The following is a 21,154-nucleotide window of genomic DNA, read 5'->3' as shown; positions in this document are numbered from 1 at the left end:
GTGAGGGAGTGTGTGTGTCTCGGATGAACTTCAGTCTTGTGTTTCATCATCAGTCGTGACTTTCTGTGTGTTTTCTTTCTGTTTATCAGGATGGACGACCAGTTTGCTGCTCTTCATGAGAATCCTGACATGTAAGTTCATGCAAGTGTGTTAGAGAATGTGTGTGTAATGATTGTGATGTGAACGCGATGTTCTCCTGTCATTCTCCTGATGTTCTCCTGTTATTCTCCTGATGTTCTCCGGTTATTCTCCTGTTGTTCTTCAGTTATTCTCCTCATCTTCTCCTGTTATTCTCCTCATGTTCTCCTGTTATTCTCCTGTTGTTCTCCGGTTATTTTCCTCACGTTCTCCTTATGTCCCTCTGTTGTTCTCGTGTTCTCCTCGTGTTCTCCGGTTATTCTCCTGTTATTCTCCAGTTATTCTCCTCATGTTCTTCTGTTGTTCTCCATGTTCTCCTCGTGTTCTCCTGTTGTTCTCGTGTTCTCCTCATGTTCTCCCGTTATTCTCCTGTTGTTCTCCAGTTATTCTCCTGTTGTTCTCCGGTTATTCTCCTGTTGTTCTCCGGTTATTCTCCTCATGTTCTCTGGTTATTCTCCTGTTGTTCTCCGGTTATTCTCCTCATGTTCTCCGGTTATTCTCCGGTTATTCTCCTCATGTTCTCTGGTTATTCTCCTCATGTTCTCCGGTTATTCTCCTCATGTTCTCTGGTTATTCTCCTCATGTTCTCCGGTTATTCTCCTGTTATTCTCCTGTTATTCTCCTGTTTTTCTCCGGTTGTTCTCCTCATGTTCTCCTGTTGTTGTTCTCATGTTTTCCTCATGTTCTCCTGTTGTTGTTCTCCTCATGTTCTCCTGTTGTTGTTCTCCTCATGTTTTCCTAATGTTCTCCTGTTGTTGTTCTCCTCATGTTCTCCTGTTGTTGTTCTTCTCATGTTCTCCTGTTGTTGTTCTCCTCATGTTCTCCTGTTGTTGTTCTCCTCATGTTTTCCTCATGTTCTCCTGTTGTTCTCCTGTTGTTGTTCTCCTGTTGTTCTCTTGTTGTTGTTCTCCTGTTGTTCTCCTCTTGTACTCCTGTTATTCTCCTGTTGTTCTCTTGTTGTTCTCCTCTTGTTCTCCTCATGTTCTCCTGTTGATGTTCTCCTCATGTTCTCCTGTTGTTGTTCTCCTCATGTTCTCCTGTTGTTGTTCTCTTCATGTTCTCCTGTTGTTGTTCTCCTCATGTTCTCCTGTTGTTGTTGTTCTCCTCATGTTCTCCTGTTGTTGTTGTTCTCCTGTTGTTGTTGTTCTCCTCATGTTCTCCTGTTGTTGTTCTCCCTATGTTCTCCTGTTGTTGTTCTCCCTATGTTCTCCTGTTGTTGTTCTCCTCATGTTCTCCTGTTGTTGTTCTCCTCATGTTCTCCTGTTGTTCTCCTCATGTTCTCCTGTTGTTGTTCTCCCCATGTTCTCCTGTTGTTGTTCTCCTCATGTTCTCCTGTTGTTGTTCTCCTCATGTTTTCCTCATGTTCTCCTGTTGTTGTTCTCCTCATGTTCTCCTGTTGTTGTTCTCCTCATGTTCTCCTGTTGTTGTCCTGTTATTCTCCTGTTGTTCTCCTCATGTTCTCTTGTTGTTCTCCTCATGTTCTCCTCATGTTCTCCTGTTGTTCTCCTCATGTTCTCATGTTCTCCTGTTGTTGTTCTCCTCATGTTCTCCTGTTGTTGGTCTCCTCATGTTCTCCTGTTATTTTCTCCTGTTGTTCTCCTGTTGTTCTCCTCATGTTCTCCTGTTGTTCTCCGCATGTTCTCCTGTTGTTGTGCTCCTCATGTTTTCCTCATGTTCTCCTGTTGTTCTCCTGTTGTTTTTCTCCTCATGTTCTCCTGTTGTTGTTCTCCTCATGTTCTCCTGTTGTTGTTCTCCTACTGTTCTCCTGTTGTTCTCCTGTTGTTGTTCTCCTCATGTTCTCCTGTTGTTTTTCTCCCCATGTTCTCCTGTTGTTGTTCTCCTGTTGTTCTCCTGTTGTTTTTCTCCCCATGTTCTCCTGTTGTTGTTCTCCTGTTGTTCTCCTGTTGTTTTTCTCCTCATGTTCTCCTGTTGTTGTTCTCCTGTTGTTGTTGTTCTCCTCATGTTCTCCTGTTGTTGTTCTCCTCATGTTCTCCTGTTGTTGTTCTCCTCATGTTCTCCTGTTGTTCTCCTCCTCATGTTCTCCTGTTGTTCTCCTGTTGTTTTTCTCCTCATGTTCTCCTGTTGTTGTTCTCCTCATGTTCTCCTGTTGTTTTTCTCCTCATGTTCTCCTGTTGTTTTTCTCCTCATGTTCTCCTGTTGTTCTTCTCCTGTTTTTCTCCTGTTGTTGTTCTCCTCATGTTCTCCACGTGTTCTCCTGTTATTGTTTTCCTCATGTTTTCCTCATGTTCTCCTGTTGTTCTCCTGTTGTTTTTCTCCTCATGTTCTCCTGTTGTTGTTCTCCTGATGTTTTCCTCATGTTCTCCTGTTGTTCTCCTCATGTTCTCCTGTTGTTGTTCTCCTTATGTTCTCCTCATGTTCTCCTGTTGTTGTTCTCCTCATGTTTTCCTCATATTCTCCTGTTGTTGTTCTCCGCATGTTCTCCTGCTGTTCTCCTCTTGTTCTCCTGTTATTCTCCTGTTGTTCTCCTCATGATCTCTTGTTGTTCTCCTTTTATTCTCCTCATGTTCTCCTCGTGTTCTCCTCATGTTCTCCTGTTGTTGTTGTTCTCCTCATGTTTTCCTCATGTTCTCCTGTTGTTGTTCTCCTGTTGTTGTTCTCCTGTTGTTCTCCTCTTGTTCTCCTGTTATTCTCCTGTTGTTCTCCTCATGATCTCTTGTTGTTCTCCTTTTATTCTCCTCATGTTCTCCTCGTGTTCTCCTCATGTTCTCCTGTTGTTGTTCTCATGTTTTTCTCATGTTCTCCTCATGTTCTTCTGTTGTTGTTCTCCTTATGTTCTCCTGTTGTTGTTCTGCTCATGTTCTCCTGTTGTTGTTCTGCTCATGTTGTCCTGTTGTTGTTCTCCTCATGTTCTCCTCATGTTCTCCTGCTGTTGTTCTCCAGTTGTTGTTCTCCTTATGTTCTCCTCATGTTCTCCTGTTGTTGTTCTCCTCATGTTTTCCTGAGGTTCTCCTGTTTTTCTTCTGTTGTTGTATTCATGTTTTCCTGTTGTTGTTCTCCTCATGTTTTCCTGAGGTTCTCCTGTTTTTCTTCTGTTGTTGTATTCATGTTTTCCTGTTGTTGTTCTCCTCATGTTGTTCTCCTCATGTTTTCCTGTTGTTCTCCTGTTGTTCTGCTGTTGTTCTCCTGTTATTCTCCTGTTGTTGTTCTCCTCATGTTCTCCTGTTGTTGTTCTCCTCATGTTCTCCTGTTGTTGTTCTCCTCATGTTCTCCTGTTGTTGTTCTCCTCATGTTTTCCTGAGGTTCTCCTGTTTTTCTTCTGTTGTTGTATACATGTTTTCCTGTTGTTGTTCTCCTCATGTTGTTCTCCTCATGTTTTCCTGTTGTTCTCCTGTTGTTCTGCTGTTGTTCTCCTGTTATTCTCCTGTTGTTGTTCTCCTCATGTTCTCCTGTTGTTGTTCTCCTCATGTTCTCCTGTTGTTGTTCTCCTCATGTTCTCCTGTTGTTGTTCTCCTCATGTTCTCCTGTTATTGTTCTCCTCATGTTCTCCTGTTGTTGTTCTCCTCATGTTCTCCTGTTGTTGTTCTCCTCATGTTTTACTCATATTCTCCTGTTGTTGTTCTCCGCATGTTCTCCTGTTGTTCTCCTCTCGTTCTCCTGTTATTCTCCTGTTTTTCTCCTCATGATCTCTTGTTGTTCTCCTTTTATTCTCCTCATGTTCTCCTTGTGTTCTCCTCATGTTCTCCTGTTGTTGTTCTCCTCATGTTTTCCTCATGTTCTCCAGTTGTTGTTCTCCGCATGTTCTCCTGTTGTTCTCCTCATGATCTCTTGTTGTTCTCCTTTTATTCTCCTCATGTTCTCCTCGTGTTCTCCTCATGTTCTCCTGTTGTTGTTCTCATGTTTTTCTCATGTTCTCCTCATGTTCTTCTGTTGTTGTTCTCCTTATGTTCTACTCATGTTCTCCTGTTGTTGTTCTGCTCATGTTCTCCTGTTGTTGTTCTCCTCATGTTCTCCTCATATTCTCCTGTTGTTGTTATCCTTATGTTCTCCTCATGTTCTCCTGTTGTTGTTCTGCTCATGTTCTCCTGTTGTTGTTCTCCTCATGTTCTCCTCATGTTCTCCAGTTGTTGTTCTCCCTTTGTTGTTCTCCTCATGTTCTCCTGCTGTTGTTCTCCTGTTGTTGTTCTCCTCATGTTTTCCTGAGGTTCTCCTGTTTTTCTTCTGTCGTTGTATTCGTTTTCCTGTTGTTGTTCTCCTCATGTTGTTCTCCTCATGTTCTCCTGTTGTTCTGCTGTTGTTCTCCTGTTATTCTCCTGTTATTCTCCTGTTGTTGTTCTCCTGTTGTTGTTCTCCTCATGTTCTCCTGTTGTTGTTCTCCTTATGTTCTCCTCATGTTCTCCTGTTGTTGTTCTCCTCATGTTTTCGTCATATTCTCCTGTTGTTGTTCTCCGCCTTTTCTCCTGTTGTTCTCCTCTTGCTGTTCTCCTCTCGTTCTCCTGTTGTTCTCCTCATGATCTCTTGTTGTTCTCCTTTTATTCTCCTCATGTTCTCCTCGTGTTCTCCTCATGTTCTCCTCATGTTCTCCTGTTGTTGTTCTCCTCATGTTTTCCTCATGTTCTCCTGTTGTTGTTCTCCGCATGTTCTCCTGTTGTTGTTCTCCTCTTGTTCTCCTGTTATTCTCCTGTTGTTCTCCTCATGATCTCTTGTTGTTTTCCTTTTATTCTTCTCATGTTCTCCTCGTGTTTTCCTCATGTTCTCCTGTTGTTGTTCTCATGTTTTTCTCATGTTCTCCTCATGTTCTTCTGTTGTTGTTCTCCTTATGTTCTCCTCATGTTCTCCTGTTGTGGTTCTGCTCATGTTCTCCTGTTGTTGTTCTCCTCATGTTCTCCTCATATTCTCCTGTTGTTGTTCTCCTCATGTTCTCCAGTTGTTGTTCTCCTGTTGTTGTTCTCCTCATGTTTTCCTGAGGTTCTCCTGTTTTTCTTCTGTTGTTCTCCTGTTGTTCTCCTGTTGTTCTCCTCATGTTCTCCTTTTATTCTCCTCATGTTCTTCTGATGTTCTCCTGCTGTTGTTCTCCTGTTGTTATTCTCCTCATGTTCTTCTGATGTTCTCCAGCTGTTGTTCTCCTGCTGTTGTTCTCCTGTTGTTGTTCTCCTCATGTTCTCCTGCTGTTGTTCTCCTGTTGTTGTTCTCCTCATGTTTTCCTGAGGTTCTCCTGTTTTTCTTCTGTTGTTGTATTCATGTTTTCCTGTTGTTGTTCTCCTCATGTTCTCCTGTTGTTCTCCTGTTGTTCTCCTGTTGTTCTGCTGTTGTTCTCCTGTTATTCTCCTGTTGTTCGCCTGTTGTTCTCATGTTCTCCTGTTGTTCTCCTCATGTTCTCCTTTTATTCTCCTCATGTTCTTCTGATGTTCTGCAGCATCATTGGGACTCCCGGGCGTCTGATGCACGTGATCCAGGAGATGAACCTGAAGCTCCAGGGTGTGGAGTATGTGGTGTTTGATGAAGCCGACAGGTGAGAGACGTCTCCTTACCAGAGTAAAGGCTCGTTCACGCCGAGAACAATAAGTCTATCGACGTTCACACCGAGAACCATAAGTCTATCGACGTTCACAACGAGAACACCGAGAACAATAACTCTATCGGCGTTCACACCGAGAACACAGAGAACAATAACTCTATCGGCGTTCACACCGAGAACAATGACTCTATCGACGTTCACACCGAGAACAATAACTCTATCGACGTTCACACCGAGAACAATAACTATATCGACGTTCACACCGAGAACAATAACTCTATCGACGTTCACACCGAGAACAATAACTATATCGGCATTCACACCGAGAACAATAACTCTATCGACGTTCACAACGAGAACAATAACTCTATCGATGTTCACACCGAGAACAATAACTCTATCGGCGTTCACACCGAGAACAATAACTCTATCGACGTTCACAACGAGAACAATAACTATATAGGCGTTCACACCGAGAACAATAACTCTATCGGCATTCACACCGAGAACAATAACTATATCGGCGTTCACACGAAAACAATATCTTTATCGGCGTTCACACCGAGAACAATAACTCTATCGGCGTTCACACCGAGAACAATAATTCTATCGGCGTTCACACCGAGAACAATAACTATATCGGCGTTCACACCGAGAACAATAACTATATCGACGTTCACACCGAGAACAATAATTCTATCGGCGTTCACACCGAGAACAATAACTCTTATCGGCGTTCACACCGAGAACAATAATTCTATCGGCGTTCACACCGAGAACAATAACTATATCGGCGTTCACACCGAGAACAATAACTATATCGGCGTTCACACCGAGAACAATAACTATATCGGCGTTCACACCGAGAACAATAACTATATCGACGTTCACACCGAGAGCAATAACTATATCGGCGTTCACACCGAGAACAATAACTATATCGGCGTTCACACGAAAACAATAACTATATCGGCGTTCACACCGAGAACAATAACGATATCGGCGTTCACACCGAGAACAATAACTATATCGGCGTTCACACCGAGAACAATAACTATATCGGCGTTCACAACGAGAACAATAACTCTATCGGCGTTCACACCGAGAACAATAACTATATCGGCGTTCACACCGAGAACAATAACTATATCGGCGTTCACAACGAGAACAATAACTATATCGACGTTCACACCGAGAGCAATAACTATATCGGCGTTCACACCGAGAACAATAACTATATCGACGTTCACACCGAGAGCAATAACTATATCGGCGTTCACACCGAGAACAATAACTATATCGGCGTTCACACCGAGAACAATAACTATATCGTCGTTCACAACGAGAACAATAACTATATCGGCGTTCACACCGAGAACAATAACTATATCGGCGTTCACACCGAGAACAATAACTATATCGACGTTCACACCGAGAGCAATAACTATATCGGCGTTCACACCGAGAACAATAACTATATCGGCGTTCACACGAAAACAATAACTATATCGGCGTTCACACCGAGAACAATAACGATATCGGCGTTCACACCGAGAACAATAACTATATCGGCGTTCACACCGAGAACAATAACTATATCGGCGTTCACAACGAGAACAATAACTCTATCGGCGTTCACACCGAGAACAATAACTATATCGGCGTTCACACCGAGAACAATAACTATATCGGCGTTCACAACGAGAACAATAACTCTATCGGCGTTCACACCGAGAACAATAACTATATCGGCGTTCACACCGAGAACAATAACTATATCGGCGTTCACAACGAGAACAATAACTCTATCGGCGTTCACACCGAGAACAATAACTATATCGGCGTTCACACCGAGAACAATAACTATATCGGCGTTCACACCGAGAACAATAACTATATCGGCGTTCACACGAAAACAATAACTATATCGGCGTTCACACCGAGAACAATAACGATATCGGCGTTCACACCGAGAACAATAACTCTATCGGCGTTCACACCGAGAACAATAACTATATCGGCGTTCACACCGAGAACAATAACGATATCGGCGTTCACACCGAGAACAATAACTATATCGGCGTTCACACGAAAACAATAACTATATCGGCGTTCACACCGAGAACAATAACTATATCGGCGTTCACACCGAGAACAATAACTATATCGGCGTTCACACCGAGAACAATAACTATATCGGCGTTCACACCGAGAACAATAACTATATCGGCGTTCACACCGAGAACAATAACTATATCGGCGTTCACACCGAGAACAATAACTATATCGGCGTTCACACCGAGAACAATAACTATATCGGCGTTCACACCGAGAACAATAACTACATCGGCGTTCACGCGAAAACAATAACTATATCGGCGTTCACACGAAAACAATAACTATATCGGCGTTCACACGAAAACAATAACTATATCGGCGTTCACACCGAGAACAATAACTATATCGGCGTTCACACCGAGAACAATAACTATATCGGCGTTCACACGAAAACAATAACTATATCGGCGTTCACACCGAGAACAATAACTACATCGGCGTTCACACCGAGAACAATAACTACATCGGCGTTCACACCGAGAGCAATAACTACATCGGCGTTCACGCGAAAACAATAACTATATCGGCGTTCACACCGAGAACAATAACTCTATCGGCGATCACACGAAAACAATAACTATATCGGCGTTCACACCGAGAACAATAACTATATCGGCGTTCACACCGAGAACAATAACTATATCGGCGTTCACACCGAGAACAATAACTATATCGGCGTTCACACCGAGAACAATAACTATATCGGCGTTCACACCGAGAACAATAACTATATCGGCGTTCACACCGAGAACAATAACTATATCGGCGTTCACACCGAGAACAATAACTATATCGGCGTTCACACCGAGAACAATAACTACATCGGCGTTCACACCGAGAGCAATAACTACATCGGCGTTCACACCGAGAGCAATAACTACATCGGCGTTCACGCGAAAACAATAACTATATCGGCGTTCACACGAAAACAATAACTATATCGGCGTTCACGCGAAAACAATAACTATATCGGCGTTCACACCGAGAACAATAACTATATCGGCGTTCACACCGAGAGCAATAACTATATCGGCGTTCACACCGAGAACAATAACTACATCGGCGTTCACACCGAGAACAATAACTACATCGGCGTTCACACCGAGAACAATAACTATATCGGCGTTCACACCGAGAACAATAACTATATCGGCGTTCACGCGAAAACAATAACTATATCGGCGTTCACACGAAAACAATAACTATATCGGCGTTCACGCGAAAACAATAACTACATCGGCGTTCACACCGAGAACAATAACTACATCGGCGTTCACACCGAGAACAATAACTATATCGGCGTTCACGCGAAAACAATAACTATATCGGCGTTCACACGAAAACAATAACTATATCGGCGTTCACACGAAAACAATAACTACATCGGCGTTCACACCGAGAACAATAACTACATCGGCGTTCACACCGAGAACAATAACTATATCGGCGTTCACACCGAGAACAATAACTATATCGGCGTTCACGCGAAAACAATAACTATATCGGCGTTCACACGAAAACAATAACTATATCGGCGTTCACGCGAAAACAATAACTATATCGGCGTTCACACCGAGAACAATAACTATATCGGCGTTCACACCGAGAACAATAACTATATCGGCGTTCACACCGAGAACAATAACTATATCGGCGTTCACACCGAGAACAATAACTATATCGGCGTTCACATCTAATCCTTAAGTCATGAGTCAAAATAAAAGTCCCACACTTCAGCCAAACAGAAAAACGTCGGGTGCTGTTGATTAAAACACGTCCTCATATGAGTGGAGCACTAGTGTCCTGCTGGATCTTCCCTCGTTACTCTAACGAGATGTTTCTGCTTCCAGGCTGTTCGAGATGGGTTTTGCAGAGCAGCTTCAGGAGATCATCAGACGCCTCCCAGACGCTCGCCAGACACTGCTGTTCTCCGCCACGCTTCCCAAACTGATCGTGGAGTTTGCCAGAGCCGGTGATCAGTCTCTCACTCACATCTGCACACATACATCACATAATGACCTTATACATTATATAATCAGGGCCTCCACACTACATTGTGTCACGATATATCACAATACAAAAATGTGACACAATGCATCATGTAGAAGTCTAGACAGAGGCTCAGACATTTGAGCTTCCATGTTTATTAATTAATACATTGAAAAAAAAATCATTATTAGATATTTAATACAATGTTTAAAACGTTTGGCTTTGTTCAGAGTAAGGTGAGATCAGTATCGTGACACGCGTGTGTTATAGTTGAGCTCTTCTGATTGGCTGATCTGTTTCCCGCACAGGCCTCACAGAGCCGGTCCTCATTCGTCTGGATGTGGACACTAAACTCAGTGACCAGCTGAAGGTGAACACACACTTTCTGTTCAAGTCCGCGTTCAATCTCTCCTCTCTAATGTCAAATATGGGCTTGATTTTATTCGTGGGTTTGATGACATCAGAGGGACAGGAAAGTTCTTTGGTGAACGTTTATGCAAACATGCACTGAATCCTACACTATAAGACCATTAACGTGTTAAATGAGTAAAACAGTGTCTTCTGCTCATCAGAGCTGCATTTATTTGATCGTAAAAACAGTGAAATATTATTCCAGTGTAAATCAGCTGTTTTCTATGTGAATATATAGTAAAGTATAATTTATTCCTGTGATTTCAGCATCATTACTCCAGTCTTCAGTGTCACATGATCCTTCAGAAATCAGTCTATATTGATGATTTAATGTTTAAGAAACATTTATTATTATTATCAGTGTGAAAACAGCTCAGATTTTTGTAGAAAAATATATATTTTTCAGGATTCTGATGAATGGAAAGTTTATTTGGAATAGAATATTTTTGTAACATTATAAATGTCTTTACTGCCAATTTAACTGAATTGAACGTCCTTGCTGAGTAAAAGTGTTCATTTATATTAAGTAATTTTAATAGCATTCCTGAGACTTGTCCTTGTTGCGTGTCCAGCTCTCGTTCTTCCACGTGCGCATGGACGATAAACAGGCTCTTCTTCTGCATCTGCTGAGGAACGTGGTGAAGCCGCAGGAGCAGACGGTGGTGTTCGTCGCCACCAAACATCACGTGGAGTTTCTGAAAGAGGTGCGGGAAACAGAAATCTGTTGTGCTTTATTCACGTTCTGTTTCCATCAAAAACAGAAATAAAACCTGTTATTTGAATGTTCACTGCAACACTTCTGAGGCTGTCCACATCAGCTGTGTTTACATCCACCTATTTTTATGCAAATTTTGGTAAACTGCATAAAAAAAACTCTGAACGGAAACTTCTAAAAATATGCATTAAAATACGCGCTCAATTGAGGCGGATAAGAAACTACGATGGAAACACATTTACACAGGGTTCGTAAAGTACTTTAATTTGACTTTCTGAAATTTAAGTTCTAGAAATGATTTATGAAGAGGTACTTGAAAAGTGCTTCAATTATTGAAAGACAATAAATATGAAAGTAGTGTTTAATTTTTGCGATGAAACAATATTTTCATGCAAAGTTAATGTTGCAGCCTGTCTGATAAAGACATTTTGCATGACTATGAATGTGATGTTGCACATATAAATATCCAAGTATATGATACAGCTTTCATTCTTCAGGTCAATCATATATTCATAGGAAAAAAAATCATTATTCAATCAAGCATTGATTAAGCGATATCTTTGTCATAGTATCCTTTCATTGGTTAAAGTTACCAGTCATCGCATACTGTGCATGTGCTGCACTTTATTTGTACCATTTTGTTTTATTAGTATGTTTTTTTATTTGACCATTTTTAGAATTTAAAATATAATAGATATTGTTTTTTTAAGTGAGATCTCTGATTGTAGTTCTTGAAAAGTCCTTTAAAGTCTTGGATTTTCATTTGACAGAATCTGTACAAACCGTGTTTACTGAAGAAACTGTGATTGGATAACTGGAGTAGCCAGCGGGCCAATGGCGTCGCAGCGTCTGTAATGCTGGTTTGGTGTTTCTGAAACGCCGGAGTGGAAGTGTGTGATCAGAATGATTGTGTTTAATTCCTCCAGAAGCGTCTCTCACACACACACACACGAGTGTGTTCCCGAACACCAGCATCCGAACGCAAGAGAACACGACAGCGTTTACTGTTTCGTCTGACGCTCGACACACTCGTTTATGATGGAGGGAGAAACAGCCGATAACAACTCAAGTCTCCATTTATACAGCGCTTTAACAATACTGATCGTTTCACAGCAGCTTTACAGTGATAATAGGAGATTACAGTAACAGAGATTGTTTAGGCTTTACAGCAGATCTAGAATAAAGTTATTGTCCAGATAAATTTAGTTTTGATTGATTCACTTCCGTTGCAAAGATCATTAGTTATTAGCTTAGCGGCCGCTAACACACACCGCTCTAACAGAAAACAGAAACTCTGAATGCGTTCTGGACGTTCATTCACACACAACAGTGTTTGAGCTCGAGAACGAAAACTGTGAAACGGGTTCCAAGGTACAAGTTTTGAAAAACTTTATCATCTCCGTGTAAACATCAAAAACGTGAATCTGTGAAAACGCTGACGGCGTGCTCATGCGTATTACGTGCTCGGTCTGTGTGTGCGCGTTTGAATATATATGTGCGCAGGCGTGTGTCTTTCTCTACAAATTGACCTCAACAAATTACTTGTCTGGCAGAATCGGAGAATTTTTAGTTGTTTCCGTGTATCCATGCAAACTGGAATCATTTTGGTAATGTTCATAATGCAGAAACTTAAAGTTTTATTACTCTTATTTTGCACCAGGAAGTGCTGATTCTGTTCTCTTGGTTCTGATGTGTGTGTGTGTGTGTGTGTGTGTGTGTGTGTGTGTGTGTTGCAGGTCCTGATGGAGCAGGGCGTGGAGGTCGCCTACATCTACAGCGCTCTGGACCAGACGGCCCGTAAGATCAACATCGGGCGCTTCGTCCACCGGAAGGCCATGGTTCTGCTGGTCACGGATGTGGCGGCCCGCGGCATCGACATCCCACTCCTCGACAACGTCATCAACTTCAACTTCCCCTCCAAGCCCAAGCTCTTCCTGCACAGAGTCGGTGTGTGACGGAGCAGACGCTTGACCTCTGACCCCTGAGATTGACCTCTAATCCCTGACAGTTAACCTTGACCTCTAAACCCTGACCTTGAACTTAAAACCCGGACCTCTAACCTATGTCCTTTAACCTCTGACCTCGACCTTTAACCCCATACCTCTAACCCATGTCCTTTAACCCCTGACCTTGACCTTTAACCCCATACCTCTAACCCATGTCCTTTAACCCCTGACCTCGACCTTTAACCCCATACCTCTTACCCATGTCCTTTAACCCCTGACCTCGACCTTTAACCCCATACCTCTAACCCATGTCCTTTAACCCCTGACCTTGACCTCTAAATCCTGACCTTGAACTTAAACCCCGGACCTCGACCTTTGACCCCTGACCTCTGTGTTGCAGGTCGCGTGGCTCGCGCCGGCAGAGGCGGGACAGCGCTCAGTCTGGTGTGTTCTGATGAAGTGCCGTTCCTCTACGATCTGCATCTGTTCTTGGGTCGACCCGTACAGCTCGCCGTCCCCGAACACACACCAGGTAAACACTTTTTTATATTTCATCAGAGGAGTCCAAGACTCCAGGACTTTTGGTCAATTTCACCCTCTTAGGAATGAATGAAATGTGAGGAATGCTTCAGTACACATAGAAAATGCTCAAAATTCAAACTAAAAATGTTAAAACTTTACAAAAAAAAGTATTTTATAGACATTATACATATATTATACATATATAATGTGTACATGTGTATCTGAATGCACACTGAAGTAAACTGACTTTAGGACCCAGCGGAACAGCTCATTTGCTCCATATAGAGATATAAGCACATCTAGAGTCAGGAAATATCAAATATTATTTTTTTCCACAAGAGGTTGGCAGAGACACCTAATGCAAGATATTTAGAGCTGAATTAAAAGGGTTATGCATGAAATTGTGAGTTATTTTGAAGGAAGAATGTTAGCAATGTGCTTAATTATTGTAAGTTGCGATGGATAGTGGATGATAAATGTATTACTGACAGTAACAAGGCTGCGCTGTTGAGCCTCTCGAGGAGAAATGAACCAAATGAGCGCAGCGCACACAAACAAACTCCGTTAACAACATCCTGACTAAAAAAAATTAAAAATGTGAATTTTTATATTTCTAACATATTTTAGTTAAGCAACATCACACGATGAGTGCGGTTTTCCTAAATACCATCATGATTGAAAATGTGACACACAAATTTCATACAACAGTTCAATAAACAGTTCAAATTAAGTCACTTACATTTTTGACGCAATATTGACTGTTTTTGTTCCGTTTCAGCAGTGAAAATAGTTCCAAACAAAGATCACGGCAGCTCACAGCAACATTACTGATTGATCAGATTCAATGATCCATTTATAAACATCTGCCTCATTCCTGAATGAATCAGTCGTTTGAACGAATCGTTTGAATGAATGACTCAATGACTCGCTCGTTAAGACTGTCGCTGCCGCCCCCTACTGGCGGTTCAGTTTCATGTTTAAAAGTATCATTCATTCCAACATTTCTTATTTGTATATTGAAAACAATCTCATAACACTATTTAGTGCAGTTGTAATTTTTCAGTGTAAATGATTTAATTTGATCAGCCCTACCCAGTAAACAGCCCTATTGTGTCTTATTAATCTAATTTAATTTATTGATCAAATTTAGGGATTTAAAATGAAAGATGAAGCATGTATTTAATACGATTAGGGAGGAAAATGGTGTTTAAAGGTGCAGATATGACAATCGGCAGATTTAAAAACACTAGTCAACATTTGAAGAGGATCAAAACCTTTCATCAAAGTTACACAAGAATTTTGAACAATACCCGTTCTTGTTTTAGGACAACTTTTATTAACTTTCTTGATCCACTTCAAATGTTGTAAATATTGCTTCAGAATAGATTATATTTACAACACAACATTTTTCTGTCTTTCTGGATAAGCAACTTTTTTACTCTGACGTAAATGACAGATTTACTTGTCCGAAGGACGAGCACATGAAGTGTGTGTGTGTGTGTGTGTGTGTGTACGGTGTATATAACTCTGTGCCGGTCGTCAGATGCGGACGGTGTGTTCGGTCGGGTTCCTCAGAGTGTTCTGGACGATGAGGAGTCTCAGCTTCAGACGGCTCACGAGAACTCCCTGGATCTGCAGACTCTACGCCGCGTCTCTGAGAACGCATACAAGCAGTACCTGAAGTCCCGACCCAGCCCGTCGCCCGAGTCCGTCAAGCGCGTCAAGAGTGCAGACCTGTCCAAGATGGCCGTCCACCCGCTGCTGGGTGAGTGTGTGTGTGTGTGTTTGCGTGTGTGTGTGTGTGTGTGAGGGCCCGTCACCCGAGTCTGTCAAGCGCGTCAAGAGCGCTGACTTGTCCAAGATGGCCGTCCACCCACTGCTGGGTGCGTGTGCGTGCGTGTGTGTGTGTGTGTGTGTGTGTGTGCGTGTGAGAGCCCGTCACCTGAGTCTGTCAAGCGCGTCAAGAGTGCAGACCTGTCCAAGATGGCCGTCCACCCGCTGCTGGGTGAGTGTGTGTGTGTGTGCGTGTGAGAGCCCGTCACCCGAGTCTGTCAAGCGCATCAAGAGCGCTGACTTGTCCAAGATGGCCGTCCACCCACTGCTGGGTGAGTGTGTGTGTGTGCGCGTGTGAGAGCCCGTCACCCGAGTCTGTCAAGCGCATCAAGAGCGCTGACTTGTCCAAGATGGCCGTCCACCCACTGCTGGGTGCGTGTGCGTGCGTGCGTGTGTGTGTGTGTGTGTGTGTGCGCGTGTGAGAGCCCGTCACCTGAGTCTGTCAAGCGCGTCAAGAGCGCAGACCTGTCCAAGATGGCCGTCCACCCGCTGCTGGGTGAGTGTGAGAAACTCCTGCTGAACTCTTCTGTGTGTGTGTGTGTGTGTGTGTGTGTGTGTGTGTGTGTGTGTGTGTGTGTGTGTGTGTGTCTCAGGTTCTGGACTGGAGCGGGTGGAACTGGACCGGCTGCTGATGGTCGACTGCATCAAGGGCTACAAGGCTAAATCTGTAGGTCTATTCCTGTATTTAGTATCGTCTCTCTGAAGGCTCCGTAATGAACTTTCTGTCATTATGTACTTGGCTTGTGTTGTTCAAAATCAACATTACTTTCTTTCATCTTCTGATGCAGTTTAAGCAATTATTGGCTGATAACCCTAAAAACAAATGAGATTTGAGACGGACAGAGGAGAAGGTTGTGTATTGATTGACTTTTAACGAGCTGCACGGATCCGATATCCTGTTACACACTCCTGCAGCGCAGAGAACACCGCTTGAATGGCTGTCACATTAAAACCACATTCTCTGTGTGCACGTGTTGGAGGAGTGTGTAGCATAAAAACAGTTTAAAGTCATATTGAAATGCTCACAAAGGAATTGATAAGAGGAATCGAAATTTAAATTTTGTAACAATTATCCATTTTCTGACCAAGTATTTTCGATTCCCAACCCTATTTCTGCTTGTTATTTCGGTTAAGTCTTTGTTACACGTTACATGTACTTACTGTAGTAATAACAGTAAATTATGCATAATTACATGCAACTAACCCAAACCTAAAAACATGTTATTTAATATTCCGCAGTCCTTTAATGTATAATTGCACTGTAACAGTGAGACCTTAAAATAAAGTGTAACCTGCTTCATAACTTACCGTCTCGATTAGTCAAGAGAACAAGAGTTTTTGCAGCACAAGTTCAGATTGAGATCCTCCGCGAAGATCCATTCCCTACATAGTGTTTGACTTCAAAAGACTTTGTATATATTTCTGGTTCTGACCATCAATTCAGATGTTTATTGTTCGAGCTGCACGTTCTTGTTTCCTCAGACTATTTTTGAAATCAACTCCAGCAACAAAACCAGTGCCAGCCAGGTGATGCGGGCCAAGCGATCCCGGGACAGTGTTCTGGTCCACAAGTTCTCCACAGCGCGAGCGGAGCTGATGGGTCAGGCCGCCGTCACCGTGGTAACCAGGACAGAACCGCGACCTGACGAGGACGAAGACGAGATTCAGGTGAGCGTCGAACACGCTCACTGCATAACACACTGAATCCAGGAGCTGATCTGTGTGTGTGTGTGTGTGTGTGTGTGATCTCTGTGTGTCTGATCTCTGTGTCTGATCTCTGTGTCTCTGATCTCTGTGTGTCTGATCTCTGTGTGTCTGATCTCTGTGTGTCTGATCTCTGTGTGTCTGATCTCTGTGTGTGATCTCTGTGTGTCTGATCTCTGTGTGTCTGATCTCTGTGTCTGATCTCTGTGTGTCTGATCTCTGTGTGTCTGATCTCTGTGCGTCTGATCTCTGTGTCTGATCTCTGTGTCTGATCTCTGCGTCTGATCTCTGTGCGTCTGATCTCTTTGTGTCTGATCTCTGTGCGTCTGATCTCTGCGTCTGATCTCTGCGTCTGATCTCTGTGCGTCTGATCTCTGTGCGTCTGATCTCTGTGCGTCTGATCTCTGTGTGTCTGATCTCTGTGTCTGATTTCTGTGTGTCTGATCTCTGTGCGTCTGATCTCTGTGCGTCTGATCTCTGTGTCTGATCTCTGTGTGTCTGATCTCTGTGTGTCTGATCTCTGTGTGTCTGATCTCTGTGTGTCTGATCTCTGTGTGTCTGATCTCTGTGCGTCTGATCTCTGCGTCTGATCTCTGCGTCTGATCTCTGCGTCTGATCTCTTTGTGTCTGATCTCTGTGCGTCTGATCTCTGTGTCTGATCTCTGCGTCTGATCTCTGTGCGTCTGATCTCTGTGTGTCTGATCTCTGTGTGTCTGATCTCTGTGTCTGATCTCTGTGTCTGATCTCTGTGTGTCTGATCTCTGCGCGTCTGATCTCTGTGCGTCTGATCTCTGTGTCTGATCTCTGTGTCTGATCTCTGTGTCTGATCTCTGTGTCTGATCTCTGTGTGTCTGATCTCTGTGTGTCTGATCTCTGTGTGTCTGATCTCTGCGTCTGATCTCTGCGTCTGATCTCTGTGCGTCTGATCTCTGTGTCTGATCTCTGTGTGTCTGATCTCTGTGCGTCTGATCTCTGTGCGTCTGATCTCTGTGTCTGATCTGTGTGTCTGATCTCTGTGTGTCTGATCTCTGTGTGTCTGATCTCTGTGCGTCTGATCTCTGTGCGTGTGATCTCTGTGCGTGTGATCTCTGTTGGTGTGATCTCTGTTGGTGTGATCTCTGTGCGTGTGATCTCTGTGCGTCTGATCTCTGTGCGTCTGATCTCTGTGCTTGTGATCTCTGTGTGTGTGATCTCTGTGTATGTGATCTCTGTGCCTGATCTCTGTGTGTGATCTCTGTGTGTGTGTGATCTCTGTGTGTGTGATCTCTGTGCGTGTGTGATCTCTGTGCGTGTGTGATCTCTGTGCGTGTGTGATCTCTGTGCGTGTGTGATCTCTGTGCGTGTGTGATCTCTGTGCGTGTGTGATCTCTGTGCGTGTGTGTGATCTCTGTGTCTGTGTGTGATCTCGGTGCGTTTGATCTCTGTGCCTGATCTATGTGCCTGATCTCTCTGTGTGTGATCTCTGTGTGCGTGATCTCTGTGTGCCTGATCTCTGTGTGTGTGATCTCTGTGTGTGTGATCTCTGTGCGTGTGATCTCTGTGCGTGTGATCTCTGTGCCTGATCTCTCTGTGCCTGTGATCTCTCTGTGTGTGTGATCTCTGTGTGTGTGTGATCTCTGTGTGTGTGTGATCTCTGTGTGTGTGATATTTGTGCGTGTGATCTCTGTGCGTGTGATCTCTGTGCGTCTGATCTCTGTGCGTGGGATCTCTGTGCGTGGGATCTCTGTGCGTGGGATCTCTGTGCGTGGGATCTCTGTGCGTGGGATCTCTGTGCGTGGGATCTCTGTGCGTGGGATCTCTGTGCGTCGGATCTCTGTGCGTCTGATCTCTGTGCGTGGGATCTCTGTGTGTCTGATCTCTGTGTGCCTGATCTCTGTGTGTCTGATCTCTGTGCGTGTGATCTCTGTGCCTGGGATCTCTGTGCGTGGGATCTCTGTGCCTGATCTCTGTGTGCCTGATCTCTGTGTGCCTGATCCCTGTGTGCCTGATCTCTGTGTGCCTGATCTCTGTGTGCCTGATCTCTGTGTGCCTGATCTCTGTGTGTCTGATCTCTGTGCGTGTGATCTCTGTGCCTGGGATCTCTGTGCGTGGGATCTCTGTGCCTGATCTCTGTGTGTCTGATCTCTGTGTGTGGGATCTGTGTGTGTGTGTGATCTCTGTGTGTGTGATCTCTGTGTGTGTGATCTCTGTGTGTGTGAGATCGCTGTGTGTGATCTCTGTGTGTGATGTCTGTGTGTGATGTCTGTGTGTGATCTCTGTCTGTGTGATCTCTGTGTGTGTGTGTGTGTGAGTGATATCTGTGTGTGTGATCTCTGTCTGTGTGATCTCTGTGTGTGTGTGTGAGTTATATCTGTGTGTGTGTGATCTCTGTCCTTGTGATCTCTGTGTGTGTGTGTGTGTGTGAGTGATATCTTTGTGTGTGATCTCTGTCTGTGTGATCTCTGTGTGTGTGTGTGATCTCTGTGTGGGATCTGTGTGTGTGGGATCTGTGTGTGTGGGATCTGTGTGTCTGATCTCTGTGTGTCTGATTTCTGTGCGTGTGATCTCTGTGCGTGTGATCTCTGTGCGTGTGATCTCTGTGCGTGTGATCTCTGTGCGTGTGATCTCTGTGTGCCTGATCTCTGTGTATGTGATCTCTGTGCGTGTGATCTCTGTGCCTGATCTCTCTGTGTGTGTGATCTCTGTGTGTGTGTGATCTCTGTGTGTGTGTGATCTCTGTGTGTGTGATCTCTGTGCCTGATCTCTGTGTCTGATCTCTGTGCGTGTGATCTCTCTGTGCGTGTGATCTCTGTGCGTGTGATCTCTGTGCGTGTGATCTCTGTCTCTGATCTCTGTGTGTGTGATCTCTGTGTGTCTGATCTCTCTGTGCGTGTGATTTCTGTGCGTGTGATTTCTGTGCGTGTGATCTCTGTGCGTGTGATCTCTGTGCGTGTGATCTCTGTGCGTTTGATCTCTGTGCGTCTGATCTCTGTGTGTGTGATCTCTGTGCGTGTGATCTCTGTGCGTGTGATCTCTGTGTGTGTGATCTCTGTGTATGATCTTTGTGTGTCTGATCTCGTTGTGTGGGATCTCTGTGTGTGTGGGATCTCTGTGTTTGTGATTTCTGTGCCTGATCACTGTTTCTGATCTCTGTGTTTGTTATCTCTGTGTGTCTGATCTCTGTGTGCCTGATCTCTGTGTATGTGATCTCTGTGCGTGTGATCTCTGTGCGTGTGATCTCTGTGCCTGATCTCTGTGTCTGATCTCTGTGTGTAAGATCTCTGTGCGTCTGATCTCTGCTTGTGATCTCTGTGTGTGATCTCTGTCTGTGTGATCTCTGTGTGTGTGTGTGATCTCTGTGTGTGTGTGTGATCTCTGTGTGTGTGTGATCTCTGTGTGTGTGTGATCTCTGTGTGTGTGTGTGATCTCTGTGTGTGTGTGATCTCTGTGTGTGTGTGTGATCTCTGTCTCTGATCTCTGTGTGTCTGATCTCTGTGCGTGTGATTTCTCTGCGTGTGATCTGTGTGTTTGGGATCTCTGTGTGTGGGATCTCTGTGTGTCTGATCTCTGTGTGCCTGATCTCTGTGTATGTGATCTCTGTGCGTGTGATCTCTGTGCCTGATCTCTGTGTCTGATCTCTGTGTGTAAGATCTCTGTGCGTCTGATCTCTGCTTGTGATCTCTGTGTGTGATCTCTGTCTGTGTGATCTCTGTGTGTGTGTGTGATCTCTGTGTGTGTGTGATCTCTGTCTGTGTGATCTCTTTCTGTGTGATCTCTGTGTGTGTGAGTGATCTCTGTGTGTGTGATCTCTGGGTGTGTGTGTGATCTCTTTGTGTGTGTTTGATATCTGTGTGTGTGTCTGATCTCTGTGTGTGTCTGATCTGTGTCTGATCTCTGTGTGTGTCTGATCTCTGTGTATGTCTGATCTCTGTGTGTCTGATCTGTGTGTGTGGGATCTCTGTGTGTGGGATCTGTGTGTCTGATCTCTGTGTGTCTGACCTCTGTGTGCGTGATCTCTGTGTGCGTGATCTCTGTGTGTCTGATCTCTGTGTGTCTGATCTCTGTGTGTCTGATCTCTGTGTGTGTGATCTCTGTGTATGTGATCTCTGTGCCTGATCTCTGTGTGTGATCTCTGTGTGTGTGATCTCTGTGCGTGTGTGATCTCTGTGCGTGTGTGATCTCTGTGCGTGTGTGATCTCTGTGCGTGTGTGATCTCTGTGCGTGTGTGATCTGTGCGTGTGTGATCTCTGTGCGTGTGTGTGATCTCTGTGTCTGTGTGTGATCTCGGTGCGTTTGATCTCTGTGCCTGATCTATGTGCCTGA

At 44.0% G+C, this 21,154-nt stretch overlaps 1 protein-coding gene across 1 annotated transcript in view; it reads left to right on the top strand.

The window, feature by feature from the left end:
- Window positions 1–21,154, top strand: part of ddx54 (DEAD (Asp-Glu-Ala-Asp) box polypeptide 54) — a 45,960-nt gene that overhangs the window by 11,829 nt on the left and 12,977 nt on the right. Inside the window, exons 6-15 of the mRNA XM_077237494.1 lie at window positions 90–131; window positions 5,513–5,608; window positions 9,583–9,704; window positions 10,030–10,091; window positions 10,705–10,836; window positions 12,584–12,794; window positions 13,194–13,325; window positions 14,859–15,080; window positions 15,742–15,815; window positions 16,631–16,816. Coding sequence (XP_077093609.1) covers window positions 90–131; window positions 5,513–5,608; window positions 9,583–9,704; window positions 10,030–10,091; window positions 10,705–10,836; window positions 12,584–12,794; window positions 13,194–13,325; window positions 14,859–15,080; window positions 15,742–15,815; window positions 16,631–16,816 — 1,279 coding nt within the window. The remainder of the gene's footprint in view (window positions 1–89; window positions 132–5,512; window positions 5,609–9,582; window positions 9,705–10,029; window positions 10,092–10,704; window positions 10,837–12,583; window positions 12,795–13,193; window positions 13,326–14,858; window positions 15,081–15,741; window positions 15,816–16,630; window positions 16,817–21,154) is intronic.

The sequence above is a fragment of the Siphateles boraxobius genome, unplaced genomic scaffold (assembly GCF_051911475.1).
Source record: "Siphateles boraxobius isolate OS27281-9 unplaced genomic scaffold, OSU_SipBor_1 202, whole genome shotgun sequence".
Classification (NCBI taxonomy): domain Eukaryota; kingdom Metazoa; phylum Chordata; class Actinopteri; order Cypriniformes; family Leuciscidae; genus Siphateles; species Siphateles boraxobius.
Note: the sequence above shows the minus strand (reverse complement) of the source record. Positions and strands in the feature narration are given on the sequence as shown.